The sequence below is a fragment of the Protopterus annectens genome, chromosome 5.part0 (genome assembly GCF_019279795.1).
Source record: "Protopterus annectens isolate FY-2018-M chromosome 5.part0, PAN1.0, whole genome shotgun sequence".
Lineage (NCBI taxonomy): Eukaryota > Metazoa > Chordata > Ceratodontiformes > Protopteridae > Protopterus > Protopterus annectens.
Genome location: NC_056735.1, coordinates 876633068 through 876654652, shown reverse-complemented (window position 1 = coordinate 876654652; position 21585 = coordinate 876633068). Strand labels below are relative to the sequence as shown.

The 21585-nt window shown below is 40.9% G+C and overlaps 1 protein-coding gene across 2 annotated transcripts in view; it reads right to left on the bottom strand.

The window, feature by feature from the left end:
• XRRA1 (X-ray radiation resistance associated 1) overlaps positions 1-21585 on the bottom strand; it is a 1524348-nt gene that overhangs the window by 906314 nt on the left and 596449 nt on the right. For both annotated transcript variants that reach the window (XM_044072671.1, XM_044072672.1), the window contains one exon: positions 13104-13208. In XM_044072671.1, coding sequence (XP_043928606.1) covers positions 13104-13208 — 105 coding nt within the window. The remainder of the gene's footprint in view (positions 1-13103; positions 13209-21585) is intronic.

The window sequence follows — 21585 nt, the reverse complement described above, 5'->3', positions numbered from 1 at the left end:
GGGTAAACCTGCTGTCCATCACCAGTTCCTGCCACAGGTGGGCAAGACTGGCACATCTGATGATAATCTGTGTTCACAACATGGGCCAGACACCCCAGGTAGTTCCACATTTCACTGTACATGCATGTGGGAGGTGTGCACATCGCAGACACCATACATGTCATGGACTAAGGAACACATACATGGTAAGCGATGCACAGCATTGGCCCCACACAATAGTCACCCAGGTGACTGGATGGGGGATACAATACCCACCTGTGTGGGCAAATGCAGAAACTACAGCCCTGAGCCACAATTTGCTAGTATACAGCTCAGCAAGCTCCTGCCTGGTGCCCTGCAGTGTTCTACAGCAGCAGAGAGACAAAAGAGAGACTTTGGAGTGATTAAGTATCATTTTTCTGCATTTCCTTGCTGCCTTTAGCTAATTCCACCTAAAACACTGATTTTTTATAGTTTCTGTGATTTAAAAACTTGTTTCAGCTACACATTGTACTTATTTTACTGCCTGCACTTTAACAAAGTTGTTTTTGTGTTTAAATTACCCATTTAACTGTTGTAGGCTACACACTCAAGTGTGATAGCCATTTCTGTGCATTTAAAGTGTTTTTTTGATTGTATCTACTTTATTTTCTGAAAAAAAACAAAAAAAATACTTGTTTTTCTGCCTTTCTAAGCTAGTATAGTCCAGTTTTCAGGTTAGTGCTGAATTCAGGCCTGTGTTACAAGTTTCTGTGTTTGCCCATACCTTACTTGGATAGAAGGAAGTTTCTCTGTTCATTGTGAGAGAGGGAGCTTTGAGCAGCCTATCTGTCCCTGGAGGAGTAGTTTCAGCCCAGAAATTAGTAGTTTATTGGCCATTCTGGGCTGATTTCTATCTCTTTCATTTCCCTGCTATAAAACCCGCATTTGCATGGTTTTGCGCACTGGGAAGCACCGGTTAGCTAGGGTATAACTATTCCTGGCTACACAAAGTCTACTCTTCAATTTTTCCCTTGGAACTAGACAAACATTCAACTTAAGTACTCAAACCATTCACTTCTCATCCCGACACTTGCTCAAAACTCATAGCAAGCACTAATAAACCTTATCACTAGACCCGCCTATACTGTAGAGAAGGACAAAATTATCTATTTGACCTTACCAGCCAATCAGTAAAACAGTTCATTGTATCTATCCAGGCATGTCCAAAGGACAGTTTCAGGTGTACTCTCCAGTCCAACTGGTGAATCTCGGCATTTTGAGGCAATGTTACAATTGCCTCATGTACACAGACAACCCTCTCCTCCTTCCACCAAACACTAATACATGTGAAAGATGCAATTATACAGCCAAACTGGAGGCTAAGTTCTCTCAATCCAAGACTGGACCAGGCAGTCAAGAGAAGAAGGGAATTACTTGCATCACACCACCAATCTCACATAGACCTATGAAACCAGCACCGGCAAAAAACACACATAAATACATGAAAACATACTCTGAGATTTTAAATAAAAATCTGCAAAAGCAACAGAGACCTCCAAAGCAGACATCCATGCAACCTCCACCCCCCCAACACAAACCATGAAACACATACTTCACAAAACCAGTGTACCATACAATCACAGCCCTTAAGGCAAAATAACATACCCAACACACTAGTAATAGGAGACTCTATAATCAGGCACACTGATGTCCCACTCACTAGGCTGAACAAAGAGAAGGTTACTGTTAGCTGCCTATTGGGTGCCAGGATCCGCCACATAACACAAGCACTCAGGTCACTCCAGAACAAGTACAAATATGACTCTGTCATTGTCCATGTTGGTGTGAATGGCCTGAGCCGTACCTCCCTGGACTACATGAAAAGAGACATGGAGGAGCTTTCTGATCATGTAGCCTATGCTGGTATGACCCTGACCCTGAGTAGCATCCTGCCCTCACCAAGAATGATACCACGGTAAAGAGAAATAGTTATCAATTTCAACAATTGGCTAAGGTTCTGGTGTCTTTCAAAGGGGATCCAGTGTCTGTCAGCCTGGGATGACATGCTCGACAAGCCACGCTGCTTCGCTAGAGACAGCTTACACCTGTCACCCTCAGGCTTTCGAATACTGGCCAAGGCTCTTGCCACCCCCATAGTGCCTTTTTTAGGCAAGGCTCAAAAGACAAACCCCCCACCGTAAATAGCACAAGTAACAAAAAATTGAGAGTAATGCTACTCAATGCAAGAAGTCTAAACCTCAAAATGCACGCACTCGAGGCACTCCTCAGTATGGAGAAAATCGATATATGTGCAGTAACAGAAACCTGGTTTAAGGCTCCAGAGACCACCCCAGCACTACCAGGCTACAACTCATACCATACATTTCGGCCACAAAACCCGGACCAAAATACAAAAGGTGGGGGAGTATCCATATTCATTAAGGATACCCACACCTCCAGGTTAGTGGCACAGCACAATGCTTCAGAGATCATCCATCCACGTGCAACTAACAATGGGCAAAACTGCTATTCAAATTATAGCTTGCTACAGATCACCCACCATGTCCCAGGACCCCCACTCTGCATTCCTGAAAACACTGGGAAACGTAAAGGTCCTATCAAACACCTTGATATTGGGTGATTTCAATTACCCAAACATTAACTGGGAGAACTACTCAAGTACAAACTCCCTTGCCCAACATTTCCTAGAATTTATAAATGCAAACGCCCTGGATCAACTGGTCAACACCCCCACCAGAGGTGACAATATATTGGACCTGGTTATCACCAACATGGGCGACCGGTGTTCCACACCAGAGGATAACCCCTCGCTGGTTAGATCTGACCATAAACTAATCACTCTGGATATCCACATTCTGCTGCTACTCCTGGTCAAAGAAACCACCGTGAAAAACTTTACGTTACTTAAGACCGAGGTGGGAAGTTTCAAAGTCCCCATTCTAAGGATAACACTGTCCAAGCTGCAAAATCCTTTACTAATGCACTCTACGGGCACCTACAAGAATGCATGGATCGTGCTATCCCAAACAAAACCAAGACTCACTCCTCCAAGAAAAGGAAACCAGTCTGGTGGACCCCTGCCATAAACAAGCTATACAATAGAAGGAGGAAACTAGAACAGAAAAGAGTAAAATCCCAAGAAGGGAAGACATTCCTGATCAGTATCAGCAAAAAACTACATTCCCTCATAAAATCATCCAAGGCTAGCTTCGAAAAGAAAAATTGCCATGGACTTCAAAGATAACCACAAGGCATTCTTTAGCTATGTCAAGAATCTAAGTGGCAATTCTCAGATCTTCTCGGAGTTAGTGCAGAATGGCACAAAATACACTGAACCGACCAATATAGCCAACATCCTGGCAGACAGGTTCAGTGCAAACTTCACCCCCCCTCTCACCCCCAAAAGGGCCCATAACTATACCAGAAGAATGTAGTGCCCCTGAAATCACAGACACTCAGATTAAAATAGCCCTCTCCAAAGCCAGAAACACAGCATCAATGGGACTGGATGGTGTCCCAGGCTGCATCCTACATGAGCACAAAGATGAACTAACCCCTCACCTAAACACACTGTTTAAACTCAGCCTGTCCACAGACTACATGCCCACAGAGTGGTGCACATCAACGATTATTCTGCTCCATAAAGGTGGAGCCACAACGGACCCCAGGAACTATCACCCCATAAGCCTGACTAGCTTGGTCACAAAGCTATGGAGCGCATCATCATAGATCTCATTAACAGAGACATTGGGAACCTCCAAACACTGGGCCCTACCCAGTTCGGCTTTGTTAAGGGCAGAGCATGCCTCCTAAACCTGGTGGACTTCTTTGAGACAGTTACCAAGGCTATAGATGAGGAAAAGGTGGTCCACACAGCCTACCTAGACCTCACAAAGGCCTTCAACACCATTCTCCACTCAGGTATTATAGACAAGCTCACCAGCCTGAACATAAACCCCTACGTCACGAGATGGGTTGCCAGCTGGCTCACGGACAGAACCCACATGGTAAGAGTTGCGGGAGCTAGGTCTGACTCTAAACCGGTTACAAGTGTCATTCCCCAGGGCACAGTCCTAGGACCATTCCTGTTCGGCATATTCTTCTCAGAGGTACAAGCAAGCACAGGAGGACTATAGCCGACCAAGTTCACAGACGACTGCAAACTAGGAGCTATAACTGACTATTCAGCTGACACAGACATCCTCCAAAAGTGTCTCACTGAGACAGACACCTGGTGTCAAAACCATGGCCTCAAGCTAAATGCCAAAAAATGCATAGTCATCCCCTTTGGAAAAAACAAAGTACCCACAAGCTACCACATAGGTGGTAGCCCCCTAAATACGGAAGACATAATAAGGGATCTGGGGACCTAAGTAGACAGTAACCTCTCCTTTGATAATCACATTGCCAAAGTGGTTAGAAAAATCCTTCTATGTGGCCCACCTAATCACAAAAGGGTTTGCATCCAGATCGAAAGAGGTCATTGGGCCCTTCTACGCATCACTCATCAGACCCATCATAGAGTACAATGCCCCATTTGGGATGTACCTTACAAGACACCTGCAACAACTGGAAAGACCACAGAAGTACCTCACCAAGAGGATCACTGGTCTCAAGCAGATGCCCTATGCAGCTCGACTGAAGAAACTCCAGCTGTACTCGGTTGCATACCGCCTATTCAGAGGTGATTGCTGCCTGACATACAAGGCCATGTTCAACCCAGAATTAATGGACATGCTCCACTTAAAGAAAACCATACCCCCTCGAGCCACGCACTCCAGGGATCTAAACCTCACCACAACAATAAATAGGACGCGCTGGAGGGATAGATTCCTGTCCCAGAGACTTCCCATGCTCTGGAACAAGATTCCAATCTACATTAGGCAGAGCACCTCGCTAATCCTCTTCAAGAGAAACCTTGATGAGGGGATGGGAAACAGAAAGTTTACCCCAGGGATTACTTCAATGGCTGTGCTGGACAGAGGCACAGGGAACTAATTGAAGGGGGCAGCGAAAGTCACCACATTCCGGCTAGGCTTATGCCTTTGGGCAGATAGCCTAGTACCTACCTATGAACAATGCAGACCATTGTCATGTGGCCTGATGCCAAGATATACCCATCACCTAACCTTGTATAGCGATCTGGCACAGTTGACCACCACACACCCATGCAGAAATGCACACATGTATGTCAGTACTGGCACCCTGTGTGTTTGTGTGTGTGTTGTATGATGCATACGATCACATCCACACTCACTTCAACCCCCATTGGCATACTGAAGCATGCTGTCTGATGTCAGACACCTCCCCATACCCTTTGCCCATACAACCTCCATATGACCTGTGTGGTGCATGTGATACCTGCACAGTAATGTGTTGTGGCAATCTCACTACTGATGAGTTGTAATCCTGGCCCTTCAAAGTATGTCAATGTGTGTGCATCCCTGTGAGAATGTGGCTGTGTTGACACTGGCACTTGTTCATGTGGACAGGCACGTGTACGTCACCTACCTTATAGTTACCATATCCCTGTTGCAGATGTCACTCACCATCACATATATGTTTTGAGGGCTCCACAACAGGTAACCTATGTGGCGCATTCAATAACTGCATAGAACTGTGATAGCACTACATAGTCGTCAGGGATTTGATAACCTGTGCTGGTAGGTGTGTGACACAAACATGCTTAGGGTTTACTCTCCCACCCCTCCCTGACTTGTCTTTGCCTCTGTCTGCCTCTCCAACCCCCTCTCTGGTGGATGTGGAGACCTACACCTGCTTTGCTTAGGCAGCAGCATGTGTAATTTAAGTGAAGCTCATGATCACCAGATGGCCTCTGCACGAATTGCAGCCCTCCACTAGCTGATTGCATGTGGAACAGCTGTGGTAACATTCCCATAGCCAATTCCATGGAAACACACTCTAATATCTAGGGACATCATGTTGGTGTTGGCTCTTTTGATTCACTGTGAGCAGGAACTAGATCTGTTGTTTGGCAAACAGCATCTCAGATGGATTGTGGATTAACCTCTAACAACATACACTGTGGAAACAGGGCAACACACAGGAGGGGGATGTGCCTGACCTGACTACAGACTGTAAGTGCTGCTATACTGCATTTTGAGTAATGTTGGTTTAAAAGTGTGTGTGTGGGGATATGGCTGTCCTACATGTTTCAATACCTGCCATGTCAGTTCTGTGTTTATGAGGAATCTCCATCTGTAGGGTCATCTGCAGACAGGGCAGTGTGTTGTGCCTTTGGTGTCATGTGTTACCCACACAGCATCTATCTGTGAACTACAGAAGGCAGTGTGAGGATTGCAGTCTGTAGATGGTGAAAGCCGTGACAGTTACTGACTTCATATCCCTCACAGGACATATGTTGCAACAAACACTGTTACAACAGTATATGTATGATATTATCACAGCAATATGTCAATATTGGCCCTGTGTATGTGCTTCCAGCCACAACTCTGTCAATCTTTGTACATATGTCGTGCATTAAGAGGTGCATACAGGACATATGTTGCAACAAACACTGTTACAACAGTATATGTATGATATTATCACAGCAATATGTCAATATTGGCCCTGTGTATGTGCTTCCAGCCACAACTCTGTCAATCTTTGTACATATGTTGTGCATTAAGAGGTGCATATGTGCTGTACACCATAATTAGTGTCATCATATCTGATAGCAAGCCAGTGAGATATCAGACTGCTACACATGTTATGTACAGTAGGGTTTATATTTGATGACATAACCTGGACAATCTGTGGATGTTTGTACAGTACTGAGGTCTGTGTACTTATGGTGAATGTCGACAGTGTGTGTATTGTTACTATGTACTTTAGTCTATGTACAGACTGTGGTAGATGTCATTGTTCTAGGTCCCGTCCTATCTGATGTTACATGCTGCTCCACTATATGTTACTGTATTGGCATACATGTTTGTAGGGCCATACTGACACATGTCCCATACCACAGACAGCCATCAGGCCAAACTGTGTAACAGCCCAGTATATGTAGGGTTAGTCTGTGCATGGTACATATGAGGAGGGTGTCAAACAGATACTCCATATACTGTAATATTATGCTAGCATACCATATGTGGTTGTGTCTGTGTATATGTATCCTGGGGATGTTGATAGCTTCCACAGTTTATACTTCCTATGGGAGGCAGACTGTACTGCATGATATGTTACCAATACCAGCCTGACATCATACAGGTGAGATGTAGTACTGTTGACATCTTGTGCCCATGTCATGTCAGGCCCTGGTTATGGGATCTGCAACACTTGGTAGTGAATTTCAGGGAGGACGTGTTTGGCTGTGGGGGGTATGCCTATTCGTACAAGATGTATATTGTTTGGGGCCTCTCAACCCCATTAACGGTGCATGTGGACATATTTGTTTTTGTTAGTCGACCATTGCTATCTACAGATGTATGGCCACATATGCCTATATCTGCTTACATCTATATAACTATTTCCATTTATACATACATAGATATATATCTGTGTACATATATGTACCTTGCTGTGTATATGTAGACATATAGGTGTAGACATATACATGTGTCGAGGCATTTGCATGTACATATGTTCATATATATTGATATATATGTATATATTCCTATATATATATATATATATATATATATATATATATATATATATATAGCTATGTTGTATTTGTTTAGATATTAATATATTTACACACACACATACATGTAAATGTTGGTATACATTCTCTGTACTGTTGCATGACTGGGATGGATGATATGTTTGTGAAAACATTAGATTTATGTATATCTGGCATGGCTTAGTGGTAAATCACTTTGTCTATGGTGTGCAGGGTCTTGGGTTCGAGCCTTGCAGAGACTGTTTATTCTGTTGCTGGGCAGAACACGTGCCGTTGGATACAGAGTGATTAAAGTATTTTAAAGCAGTTGTAAGTGGGTTTGCACGGAGGTAAGCACTTTTAACTTCTGGTTACAGTTTCTTATACTCAGTTAGCTTCTAAATTGCTTAACCTGTGTTGGCATAGCAAACAGGCTTAAACCCGCTTACTGCTGCTTACTCCCACTTACCCCCACGCTAATTTCTTTAAAAGAAAAGAAAAAGGGGTTGATAGGAAAGTGGTGAAAAAAGGGGCATAAAGAGGGAAAATAGCCAGGGATGTACAAGAAGGGTGTAGGGAAGGTTCATAGCTGCCCATTAATTCTACAGCAACAGCTGTGCATATACACTTACTTTGGAGATAGATTTGGATACTCAAACCTCTGGGTGGGGGTGAGGACAACAATAATTTGTTGTGATGCCAATTAGATCGGATTACATGTGTCCAGTGGACACGCGTGTGAAATAGACAGCTATGTATAAGGCAAGATTTTTTTGTGGGAACAGATTGCCCTTTTTTTTTCAGGTGAGAGTGGGATGTTGGGGAGGGGTAGTAGGTATATTTGGGGAGGTAGGTTGGGTAGGTTAACAGACAAGACAAACAAGATGCATACAGGGGCGGTATATGACACATGTGGGGGGTAAACACCTTGGACGAGGAGGGGTGTTTGGAAGTCGCAAGCCCATGAGCCCCCAAATGGAAACAGTGGATCTGAGGTCCCCACCCATTGTCATTCACCACTGCACCTTCACGTCTCCAAAGGTGGCTGTGCTGGGGGCTGGGTAGGAGGAGCAGGCTCACCCTCTAATTGCACCATGTGGCCCTCAAGCTGGCGTAGCTTGTCTCAAATCTCCTTGTCGATTTTGCTACACACCATGGCCTGGACCTGATGGCGGGTGACAGGTACCTCTCTGCCCCGCTCCCAGGGAGAGCCCAGCCCCATCCCCAGTGGCGGTTCCACCCGAGGGTGGTGCAGGGCCAATGGAGGAGGAGGTCCCAGGCTGGGCCCCAGATGTGCTGGTGCCAAGTGCCATGGCCAGCTGAGGTGGGACAGGTGGGTCCACTGGAACCGGCCTTCCCATACGAGCTATGGTGTTGCAGTTTTAAGAAAGATATCAGTTAGTCATAGTCAACAGCATTCAGGATTAGTTATAAAAGCATGAATAGGTATTCCCATTAACCCAAGACACCAGATTTACAACAGTTGCAGAGCGAGCAGAACACATGCATATATGGGACAACAGTGGCCATTACAACAGCATGTAGGTTTCATTAATGGCAACAGGCCACCAATATGGGAGTATTTTAACATGGCACATGCATAGAACCAAATGTGAATATTTATAAACCAATAGGACATATGTCCCAACAAAATTTTGGAATGTACACATACCCATTGAGGTGTGTAATTAGGTTATTGCTGCACATATGGTGGGGGTGAGAGAAAGAGGTCAATTAACAACTAATATATTCCTGTAGTTTTCACAACTTTCTTAGTCACTGCAGTGATCTGTTCTTTACATGTATTATTACATTACCCAATGTCCTTACTTTATACAATGGTATGTTTCTAGATTAGTATATACGTGGACTGTGTCTTACGTATAGTCTACAATTCTTACCTATTATACCTGTTGAGAAAATCACTAACACTACTTGATGATTTCTACACATAATCCCAGATTCCATGCTTGTAGACAAGTATATAAGTGAACTGTATTATACCCACAGTCTACACCTCTTACCTGGTATAGCTGTTGAGAAAATCATTAACAACACTACCTGACAATTTCTACACATACTCTCTGATTCCATGCTTGTAGATAAGTATATACGTGAACTGTGTTGTACCTACAGTCTACACCTCTTGCCTGCTATAGCTGTGGAAAAAATCTTTGTTAACACTGCCTGACAAATTCTTCACATACTCCCAGATTCCATGTTGATGTTATATACATACCTAACAATTTGTTATTGCACACACTCTTGTCAAGGTTGACAAGATGCAGGTGTTAATGTGACATATTTTGAGAATTGCTGTCAAACATCTTTGGGTGAGATGCTACAATAACAGGTTTGTTTTCATATACATTCTCTGACTATGTACAGGTCTGACTATTAGTTATATGTCAGTAAAAGCTGCCTACATTTCTTGGATCATCACACTGATTTGTCAAGGGAACAGGTTACTGGGCAGCTGATTTGGGCCATTTATCTGAACATATTGGACAGATCAGAACAGTTGAGGGGTATGACTATACATACAGCTTACTACCTGAACATTCTGCCACAGTCTGTACAGTTGATGGTTATGATTATGCTTACAGCTTACTATCTGAACATTCTAGCAAATTCTGTACAGTTGGGTCTAATTATGCATACAGCTTTCTATCTGAACATTCTCACAAACTCTGTACAGTTGTGGGGTATGATTATGCATACAGCTTACTACCACTCCCGGGATTCAAACCCCTGCTGTGTGTGGTAAAATATTACAGTTGACATCACAGTACACTGTGCTATCAGGGAATTGGTGTGAAGCATTCCAATGTTTTCTGTCTAAGTCTCCCTCAGTTGTACAATATGACTGACATCTTGGGATTTCCAACATTGTTATACTGAACTTCCTACACATTTTATCTGTGTTCAACAGTGTGGGTAACACTGCTTAATACAACAGTACTATTTATAGACTGCAACACTACAACAACATATGAAAGCATAATGTACACAAGCACTCCAGGGGTAAGCAGAATGTACACAAGCACTCCAGGGGTTATATTTTTATTCATAAGATATTACACCTTTATTTCCATACAACCTATATGACAGTCTTCCTGCCATATTGTCTAGTTTATTCAGTACATCCCATACATAATACATTTTTATACTGGTGCAACACTTTCTAGAACTGTTATATTTATTTGTTATGACAGTACATGCAGGATTATTACTAACCTGCCTTGTGATGCAGCCTTTGCAACCTAGCAACATGGGCTTGCTGGTTTGCAGCCTGCTCATCTGCAACTGTCAGAGAAATACAGTGATATTTAGTCATTACCTGTCCATACTATACACAAGCTAGGCAATCATTATCTACGTAGTAGAATGAGTACTTAGTGCTGTGGCATCAGCCTTCTGTCTTGATTCTTGGATCCACTGCTCCAAGAGATCCCCCCTCTGCCGCTTCAGGTCAGCATGGTGATGCCTGACCTGCTCACCAGTCCGAGGGATACCAGTGGCACTGATGAGGTCACAGGCAAGACTGTCCCACGCCTCCACTTTATACTGAGAGCCCTGGTACTGACCCTGCAGTAGTCTCTGCTCATGATGTTTTACCAGGAGCCATACCACAAATCTGGACTCATGGATGCCGCAGTGCTGTGCTCGAAATCAAGTGCCTTCCCCAACTCCAGCCATTCTGCGTACAGTAGGGAGCTGCAACCAGTTATGGAAAGTATTTGCACCTATGGGGTTTAAATATGCCTGATTTCCTGCACTTTTCCGTGATTGGATGGTTTTGAAAAGGCTAAGCTATGTTACCTAATGTTGGCATTGCTTAAAGGGGTATACCACTGGGCAGATTGTGATAGCCAGCCTGCACATTGCTTACACCAACAAAGCTGAGCTGTGCAATGCTTAGTGTTGCTTAATATTTAATTTGCATTATGTTTTCCTTTTGGCATTGATTTATTATTCATTACATGTTATATATGTGTGTGGTATCTGTGATTCATGTGTACGTACACTGTATGGGGTCCTGGGGACTTCAACACTTTATTACAATAACACCTCACACCTGGCCTTACTACAGTACTCCAGTTCACATATTTATGTTATGAAGCAATTTATACAACATCACACTGTACACAGATTGCTTTCACATGTTCATTTTGATTTTCCTATGGTGAGGATTTGTTTGCTAAAACCTCAATCTTATGTACTGCTATGATGGCTTAGTGGTTAACTACTGTGACTGTAGTGTACAGGGTCCTGGGTTCAAGACTTGCAGAGGCTGTTTATTTTGTTGCTGGGCAGAACATGGGCCGTTGGATACAGAGTGATTAAGACACTTTAAAGCAGTTGAAAGCGGGTTTGCTCGTGTTTGTGCGGAGGTAAGCACTGCTAACTTCCACTTACAGTTTCTTACACTCATATTCTAAATTACTTAATCTATGTAGGCAGTGCTTACCCCTGGGGAAACGCACTTAAACATGCTTACCAGTGCTTAAATATGCTTACTACTGCTTATTTGTGCTTAAACCTGCTTACTAGTGCCTTATTCATTATGACACTGACACTTCACATGTGCATTTCCTGCAGTACTCCAGTTCATAAATATATGTTATTTAGTGGGTTTTCCAACAAAAATATTGGTTATACCGTGCTTTGCCATGTAAAATAGGCTGTGCTGCAGTGGGACTCGAACTGGGAATGCCTGCTCGTTAGGCAAATGCTCTGCCCACTACACTATTGCTGTGCTGCTTCATTTGCATATATCTTCCTTGTTATCCTCTTCAGCCTTTTAAGCTACTTTAACCATAGCTAAGTGATGGGCATACCTGTGCACCTACGGTTAGCTTCAATCGGATTTGTAAAAAAAAAAAAATAATAAAAGGGTTTTTTCATTTTATTTACATGTACTGTTGTTGTTGTACACATGGGGACTGTTGGTGGAGAGATGAGGGCGCCTATGAGTGGTCTCGCTCATTTCTTACCCCTTTCTGCTGTTCTACATTGCGGGGCCATGTTTATTTTGAGAGCTCTTCTCTCAGACATGCCCCCTGCACTCTTACACACACCGTGTAAGCCTAGGAGCTCGGGCAGTGCACTTTATTAATATGCATGGCATGCTGCCGTCTTGCTCCTAAACGGGCACTTCTATGCAGGTGTAAGCTAGTCCTGCACGGAAGTTTAGTAAATCCAGGGGATAGTCTGTCACTACACAATATTGTATCAAGTTTTGTAAAAAGTCTGTCACCTGAAGGTTTCTAATGTCTCTATCAATAAAGACATCAGTGAAGACTAGAACCCTGAAAACCAAATCCTAGCAACAAACCAACCTAAGTATAGTTTAAATATTTATTTTGTTGCTGCTGTTCATTTCTGTGTCTTCTTAATAATACAAATAAAATATTTATTAGTTATTTATTAAACTACAATGTTTTTATGAGCTATAACTAAATGTACACCAGTTCCTCTACTAATAGGTTCTTACCTTTTCAGACTGGCTAAACTTGCAAAGACACTGGGATGTGAAAGCATGTTATCATCCAACATTAGGACTTCCAGGGTTTTAAATCGTTGGGCGTGCTGTATACCACTGAAAATGCAAAATAAAGTTTGTTCAAATTACTTTTGGTCAGTGAGTGTTGTTCAGTACCATTCTAGACAGAATTAGCATGCCTACCACTAATAAATTACACACAAAAATGCATAAAATGATTATCAAGCAAGTGAATACAAATTAGAACAATAATGAGTTAGTGCTGAATGCGTGTATGTATGCCCTGGCTTCTAAAAAATTTGTAAGTAACGTTGAAGAAAAGTGCTCTGAACAAATGCCCAGAGTGTCCTGAGATTGTATATGGTAATATCTGCTCAATGTATAACCCAGCATACATTATTAATCTTACAAAATGGCAGTATTTTTATTACAGTGCAGTTATTTTGTAGAGGATGTATTTATTTTTTGGTGTGTGCCGAATATATTTTACATTTCTTTGTTGAACCAACCTAATTAAAAATTATAATCATCCACATCAATCCCCTTTCTTCTATTTTCTACATGCATTTGGGGTGCAGTGTCAACTGTTGTCACTTTCCTAGATTCAGTGCCACTATATTACCTTCTTTGACAGTCAAGCATGATTGTTGCAAGTATTTTCTAAGATAATTCATCCATCTCTTGGATGGACATTGTTTCCTCATACATTCGTCCTGTCTCTCCCAAATCTTCTTTACCAAGTTTTTTGCTTTCTACCACATGTAACCAAACAATAGTAATCTGTTCTTCTTGACCTTTTCTACAACTAAGGGTATCTGATCTGATGTCCTCATTTCTTTGTCTGTCTCACAGTGTACATCCTACTACCACTGTCATGGTTTTATGCCATATTGAAGTAGTAGCTGCACCACTGTCATACACGTTACTTTTCAGCTTCTTTGGCATTATTCTATCACGTTACCCCGATACCTTGTGCTAGTTGGCTGCAGCACCTCTTATTCTAACTCTGACCTCCTCATTTAGACTTCCTCCTCTTCAGCAGTACCTCCCATTCAAACTTCCCTCCTCCTCAGCCAAACCATCCAGATACTCAAAGCTGTTAACATGTTCCACTACTTCCCATTCTGCCTCAGTTTTCAGCTTCTTCTTATTTCCTCCTGAAAGAGTTTAGTATACACTGTCTTTTCAAACTGTTGCTTATATTATTAGCTTGAATAAAAAGCTGCAAAAATGATATGACATATAAAGGGTTAATGTACAATAGTGTAAAATGCTGAGAAATTAGAAAAACAGTAAGTGTGCTGGCAAGCATATATAGCTTAGTTAGATTTTGGCATCCAAGTAAAAAAATATGTTATTGAGAAACAAAGTTTGTAAAATATCTAGTTAGATGGCAGCTGAAAGTACATTAAAGTAATTTCAAGCAAGATAGTGCTGGAACACTAAGTTTCAGATAATGCAAGACTGAATTTCCTGGACCAAAGAATCAAGGACAAATCATAAATTAGAAGAACAAAAGAAAACTGTTCTACAAAGAAAGAACTGTATTACATCAGACTTTGAGAAAAATACCAGACCTTCTGGTATGAATGCAACTATGCTTAAACAGACTTTGGGAATTTGCTATAGAGAGCTGACAGCATATGTGTTGCGTGTTTGTAGAACCAAAAGTCAAATGTAACTGAAATGCCATACTAACTAAAGCAGTTTACTAAAGCAGTTTGCCTCCATGTATTTATTGTACTTAGTACAATCCAGTATTTAAAAGTAGCTGTTCATACTAAGAGTTAATATACTGTGGTGTATATGCATGCAAATGCAACTAACAGCAAGATAAACACAAAGATGTGCATAGAATTCACAGAATTCTTCAATGGCGAGCCACAGTTGACGTACCACATGGTTTCTCCTTGTAACAACTACAGCTACTTTTTTATTTTATTCAGTTAGTACGTCCAGTTTCAGTGCAAACGTTTGCCTTCTTCTCATACACAGTATCCAGTAGCAGAACAGTGTATCTCTGCAAGTTCCACAGGTCCTGTGCATTTGCACAGCTGTATCTGCCAGCAGTGTTTGGCCACCTTTTGAGAGAATCAACAAGGGACTTTCCACGCTTTCTTGACGGAAGAATTGATCACCTTCCACACAGAAACTGGTAATTCTCTTTTTATTTCTCATTCTACAGCATGGATGTCATAAACAACAGAACTGTAAAGTGTACCACTACCTTTCAGGTACACAGTAGTAATAGTCCAGCACATGTATTGTCAGGATTTAAAAATTGGTATAAACACAACTGTAGCACATGCAGTACTTTATTAGTTAATGTTAATGTCAATGCTTTATGTAAATGCATTATGTTTGACTGGTATCTTAAACAGCAACATCATTTGTATGACAGTAAACGTTTATGTCCTGTCACCACATGTAAAATGTTAATTTCAAAGTTACAATATCAGTCAAGTCAGTTATTTACAGAATCTTCTGTACATCTTGCTAGACAAAAGTGGCATAAAACCACTGCACATTACAAACAGTTAAGAACAGAGACGAAGTTCATGGTAAACTGACAAAAAGATTTAATAAACTTCCAAGACACAGTCAGAGTGAGTTCAAAACGTTCAGACAACATATGCAAACACTTTTTCAAAAGTGCATAAGAGCTTTAAAGTCAGCAGAACAAAATACTGACAAATATAATCTGGTTAGTAAAGAGTTAAAGCAACAGCAGTCAACTGTGCTGATAAGAAATCATTTATGACATACTATTCTATCTTTAGAAAATGGTTAAGCTTACACAGCACAAACTTTTATTCAGTAAAAGCAAGGCACTTAAATAGTAATTTTACATCCATTTCATCTAACAAAACAGTTCTAGGGCAAAGAAATCAAATGAGAGTAGTTAAACGCAGAAAGACATGACGTCACAAGACTGACATGCATTTATTTATTTATTTTTTCTTTCATCTAAAGTGCAGCAAAAGGCAGACCACAGCAAATGTAAATCATATATATCTCTTTTGTTTCTTACAATATTTTGTAATTGTATAATAGCATTAAAAACTCCAGCAAAAACAGTCTTCAAAAGCAGTATTATTCATAGTTAGGCAAATTACGAATGTTTATTATAATTCTAAGAGTTTTCTCAAGTTGCAAGTATATTAACGAAGGAGTTATGGGTTAAGCATCTGGAATGCGCACAAAAAAAGAAAAAAAAAGTATGTGAGCTCAAATCTTTCCAGGCTGGAATGGGTAGTTACAAGAAATGTTGCATAAAATAAAATGTTACTGGTACTGAAGTTTATAAGGTCAAGAAAACAAGACTGGTTGTCAGGCCAAATGGCTTACATTTTTCTAAAACATTCTTCTTCTTCTTTCAGCTTTTCCCGGTTAGGGGTCGCCACAGCAGATCATCTGTCTGCTCATGATTGGCAGTGGAGTTTTACGGTGTCGAGTTGCCAGCCCAGCGCCCAACCTTCCACAGAAGGCACACACACGCACACACTCACACCTAGGGCCAACTTAAGAGTGTCCAAACCACCTACTGCATGTCTTTGGGATGTGGGAGGAAACCGGAGAACCTGGAGGAAACTCACGCGACCACAGGGAGGACATGCAGACTCCGCATAGAAGGCACCCCAGCCGAGAATCAAACCAGAGAACCTATTGTTGTGAGGCTGCAACGCTAACCGCTGCACCACTGTGGCCGCCTCACATAACTGTTAAGTATTCACGTACAGTATTAAGCAAAAAGCACAAAAGTCTAATCCTGTTTAGTAATTGTAATAAGATGTCACAATGGTGCATACATGTCATTAATAATCTATTTGCAAGTAAATACTACGAGTACAGTCAGTACATGGGCTATAGTATGCAGTTAAATTATGCAGGTCCCTTTACAAAAAAGGAGCCATGTATATATACAAATGCAAAAACAATCTGTACAAGCAAGTATATTCTGCACAGCATTTAGTAAATGGTTTATCTATGTAAATAGAGTAACAAGTCATAGCTTGCCATCTGTGATGTGTTTTTTTAAAAACAAGACTGCAATGCCTTTGCAGTAAAATCCTCAAGCATTGTCAATAAATTGCAGTATAAAACATCACTGTATAGAGTCATATTCAGATTCATCCAGTTCTAATAGTAATGGTTGTCATCACTGTGTTGACAATATTAAACTGTGTTAACTTGCTGTATTAAAAGAAAATCTAAAGGTTTTGTTTCTCAGTGTGTTTCTAGTTAATAGCAATATAACTTGACTATAGGCAGTTTTGTATTTAAAATAAAACAGAGGGAATGTATACAGTAATAGATATGTTTAAATATGTATACATGCATGTGCACATCTATTTGCTAGTTAGATGCATATACACATCTGTTGCTATAATATATGTAAAAATAATATAGTTAGTTAAATACATGTATTTCTGTTTGGTAGCACACATATATTCTGGTACAGCTTAAGACAAGCTGAATGTTCAGTGTCTGGAAAATGCTTCAAGGACTATAGATAAAAGTGTAGCTGCGAGACAAGGCAGCATTCAACACAGACATCTGCATTTCATTTGCATCATTCTGAACATCAAAACAGAGGGAATTACAATATTTCACAAATGCTACACAAAATAGAACACAATACAATTTTAGTTGTAAAAAGCATACAGCATGTACATTTAAAAAAATAACATTTAACACAAATATAACAGCATGGTTAGCTAAACAAGGTCAGGCGTACATAAAAGTACAATCAAAGACTGACATAAACATTTCAATAAACAGCTCTATTTCTATTAAATGCTGTACATTATCCCCTAAAAATGCAACAGTTCTGACAAGGAAAGACATCATGCAAAAATGTCACAGTGTGTAGACAATAACACAAAAATAAGAATAAACTCAACAGAGGAAAAAAAAAAAGGTATGATTTCTACCAATACTCTGTCTATTTGTATAAACAACACAATAATACAAGAAAAAGGACCAAGGGTTAAAATGCTTACCATTCTGGGTAACAAACCAGTACTTCATGCAGATCAAGTGGTAAAAGTACCATCCACTTGTACCATGATAGGACAACAATACCAAAAGACAATATTGCACTTCAATATTACCTTTCTAAGTTTTAAAGATACCAAATGCAGATTTAAAAGACTTTAGTATAAAAACTAATAAAACAAGATATTTCACAGATTATACATTTACAAACACAAGGAAATCCTACTATTTAGTAAGTCATTACAAGTATCTTTGATAGACAGATTACAATTTAGTATAAATGGACAATATTGCCTTCAAATTTCAAAATGTTTGTTAAAGTGGCACCGCAGTTTGTATGTGTGGTTTCAAATAACCCAGTGTTAATAGTAAAAGACAAAAACAGAAGCTGACACTGCCCATAATTGGTGGGACATTTTCAGAGGATGGTCATCATCTGGGACCAAATTGCTAAATTGGTTAATACATCCTGTGTTGTTGTTGTTGTTGTTGTATCTTTCGGCTTTTCCTGGTTAGAGGTCGCCACAGTGGAACTCTACTGATTGGCAGTAGATTTTTACGTACCGAGTTGCCAGCCCTGATGCACAACCTTCAACGAAGGTACGCCCATTCACGCATGTCTCCACACAGAAGACGCTTTAGCTGAGAATCGAACAGGACAATGTCTTACTGTGAGGCTACCGCAGCACCACCTCCGCAGTTCCTAATACATCCTGTGTTAATAGTTTTAAAAGTCATAATAATAATAACAGCTTACAATTGTTTCATATGGTGCAGGTTACAAAGAGTTGCAGTAGCTCAACAAGTTATGATTGTAAATATGAGCAAAGTGGTAAATGCTGTAAATAGCAATGCTGATAAAACAAATGCAGTCTTTTCTTTAACTAAAGTTTAGTCCATTCCTCAAACAAATAAAAAAAATGGGGAACTGAAAGAGTTTAGTATACACTGTCTTTTCAAACTGTTGCTTACATTATTAGCTTGAATAAAAAGCTGCAAAAATGATATGACATATAAAGGGTTAATGTACAATAGTGTAAAATGCTGAGAAATTAGAAAAACAGTAAGTGTGTTGGCAAGCATATACAGCTTAGTTAGATTTTGGCATCCATGTTAAAAAATATGTTTTTGAGAAACAAAGTTTGTAAAATAGCTACGCAGACGGCAGTTGAAAGTACAATGAAGTAACTTCAAGCAAGATAGTGCTGGAACACTAAGTTTCAGATAATGATTGTCTTTCGGCTTTTCCCAGTTAGGGGTCGCCACAGCAGAACTCCGGTCCGTTAATGATTGGCAGTACCTTTTCACGAACGACAAGGTGCCAGCTCGACGTTCAACCTTCAACGAAGGCACGCCCATTTACGCAGATAATGCAAGACTGAATTTCCTGGACCAAAGAATCAAGGACAAATCATACATTAGAAGAACAAAGGAAAACTGTTATACAAAGAAAGAACTGTATTACATCAGACTTTGAGAAAAATACCAGACCTTCTGGTATAAATGTAACTATGCTTAAGCAGACTTTGGGAATTTGCTATAGAGAGCTGACAGCATATGTGTTGCGTGTTTGTAGAACCAAAAGTCAAATGTAACAGAAATATTGCACTAACTAAAGCAGTTTACTGAAGTAGTTTACCTCCGTGTATTTATTGTACTTAGTACAATCCAGTATTTAAAAGTAGCTGTTCATACTAAGAGTTAACATACTGTGTTGTGTATGCATGTAAATGCAACTAACAGCAAGATGTGCATGGAATTCACAGAATTCTTCACCCACATTTCCTCCTCTGTCAAAATTCTTGTCTGCACTCAGTTTCATACCATGTATCTTTAGTTTTGCATCCCAGTTCCCTATCATTTACTTAAATTCCTGTTCAGATTCTGCTTTCAGTGCCACATCGTTTGCATACAGCATGTTTGTTGTTCTGTCCCCACCCACTGTTTGTTAAAGTAGTCATCCACCAGTAAGAACAGATGAGTTCCATGTGTTTGGTCAACAGTGTGTTTCATCTGTATAGTCAACTGCTTTTGATGAAATAAGCAGATGGCTGACAGGGGTGCAAGACTGCACAATTCTTGGGGTTGGATCTTGGAGTTGGAGAACATTCCCTTTCTCTGATTTTGTGTGATCTCAGAGTTAGTATATATAATTAGCTGGAGGTGTGGGGGTGCAGGGGTGCTTGCCCCCCAAAACACAATGTATTTTAATAGTTTTTTTTGTTGTTTTATTCATAGGTTCATAGGTTGGTACTAGGCTAGCAGCCCTAGGGCCTACGCAAGCCTAGCCATAACAATTCCCTGGCTATTTCTTCCCAGAATATTTACTTTCCTGGTCCCCTGTCTAGCAGGGTGACTGACGTGATCCCTGGGATGAATTTCCCATCTCCCATCCAATCATCAATGTTCCTTTTGAAGAGGGCCAAAGAGGTGCTCTGCTTGACATGTATGGGCAGTCTATTCCAGAGTACGGGGAGTCTCTGGGTCAGGAACCTATCTCTCCAGCATGTTTTATTCATTGTGATGACCAGGTTTAGATCCCTGGAGCATGCGGCTCTGAGAGATTGGGATTTCTTTAGCTGTAGCATGTCCAACAGCTCTGGGTTTGACATGGCCTTGTATGTTAAGCAGAGAACGTCTCTGAGTAGACGATATGCAACAGAGTATAGCTGGAGTATTTTTAGATGGTCAGCATAGGGCATCTGCTTTAGGCCTGTGATTCTTTTAGTGAGGTATTTCTGCGGCCTTTCCAACTGTTGCAGATGTCTTGTGAGGTACATACCAAAAGGGGCACTGTACTCTATAATAGGTCGAATGAGGGATGAGTACAGTGGAACAATGACCTCCTTTTTTCTGGATGAAAAGCCCTTAGTGATGAGGTGTGCCACATAGAATGATTTCCTAACTGTTGTGGTGATGTGGTTATCGAAGGTGAGACCACTGTCCACCTGTGTCCCCAAGTCCCTTATCACACTTTCAGTGTTTAGTGTACTGCCACTTATGTGGTAATTCGTGGGTACATGGTTTTTCCCAAAGGAGATAACTATACATTTCTTGGCATTGAGCTTGAGTCCATTGCTCTGGCACCAAGCATTTGTTTCTGTAAGGCCCTATTGTACAATATCCACATAATTTGGGGATTCAATAATGGCTTCCAGTTTGCAGTCAGCTGTGAACTTTGTTAGCCAGAGTCCCTTAGTGTTGGCCTGTACTTCAGAGAAGTAGATGCCAAACAAGAGCGGTCCCAGGAGTGAACCCTGAGGTACTCCGCTTGTCACTTGTCTGGAGCTGGATTTGGAGTCAGCTACTTTTACAGTGTGGGTTCTGTCCATAAGCCAGTTGGCAACCCATCGAGTGAGGTAGTGATTAATGCCCAGCTTGGTAAGTTTATATATGATTCCAGAGTGGGGGATGGTGTCGAAGACCTTGGCAAGGTCCAGATAGGTTGTGTGGACTGCCTTATCCTTGTCCACGG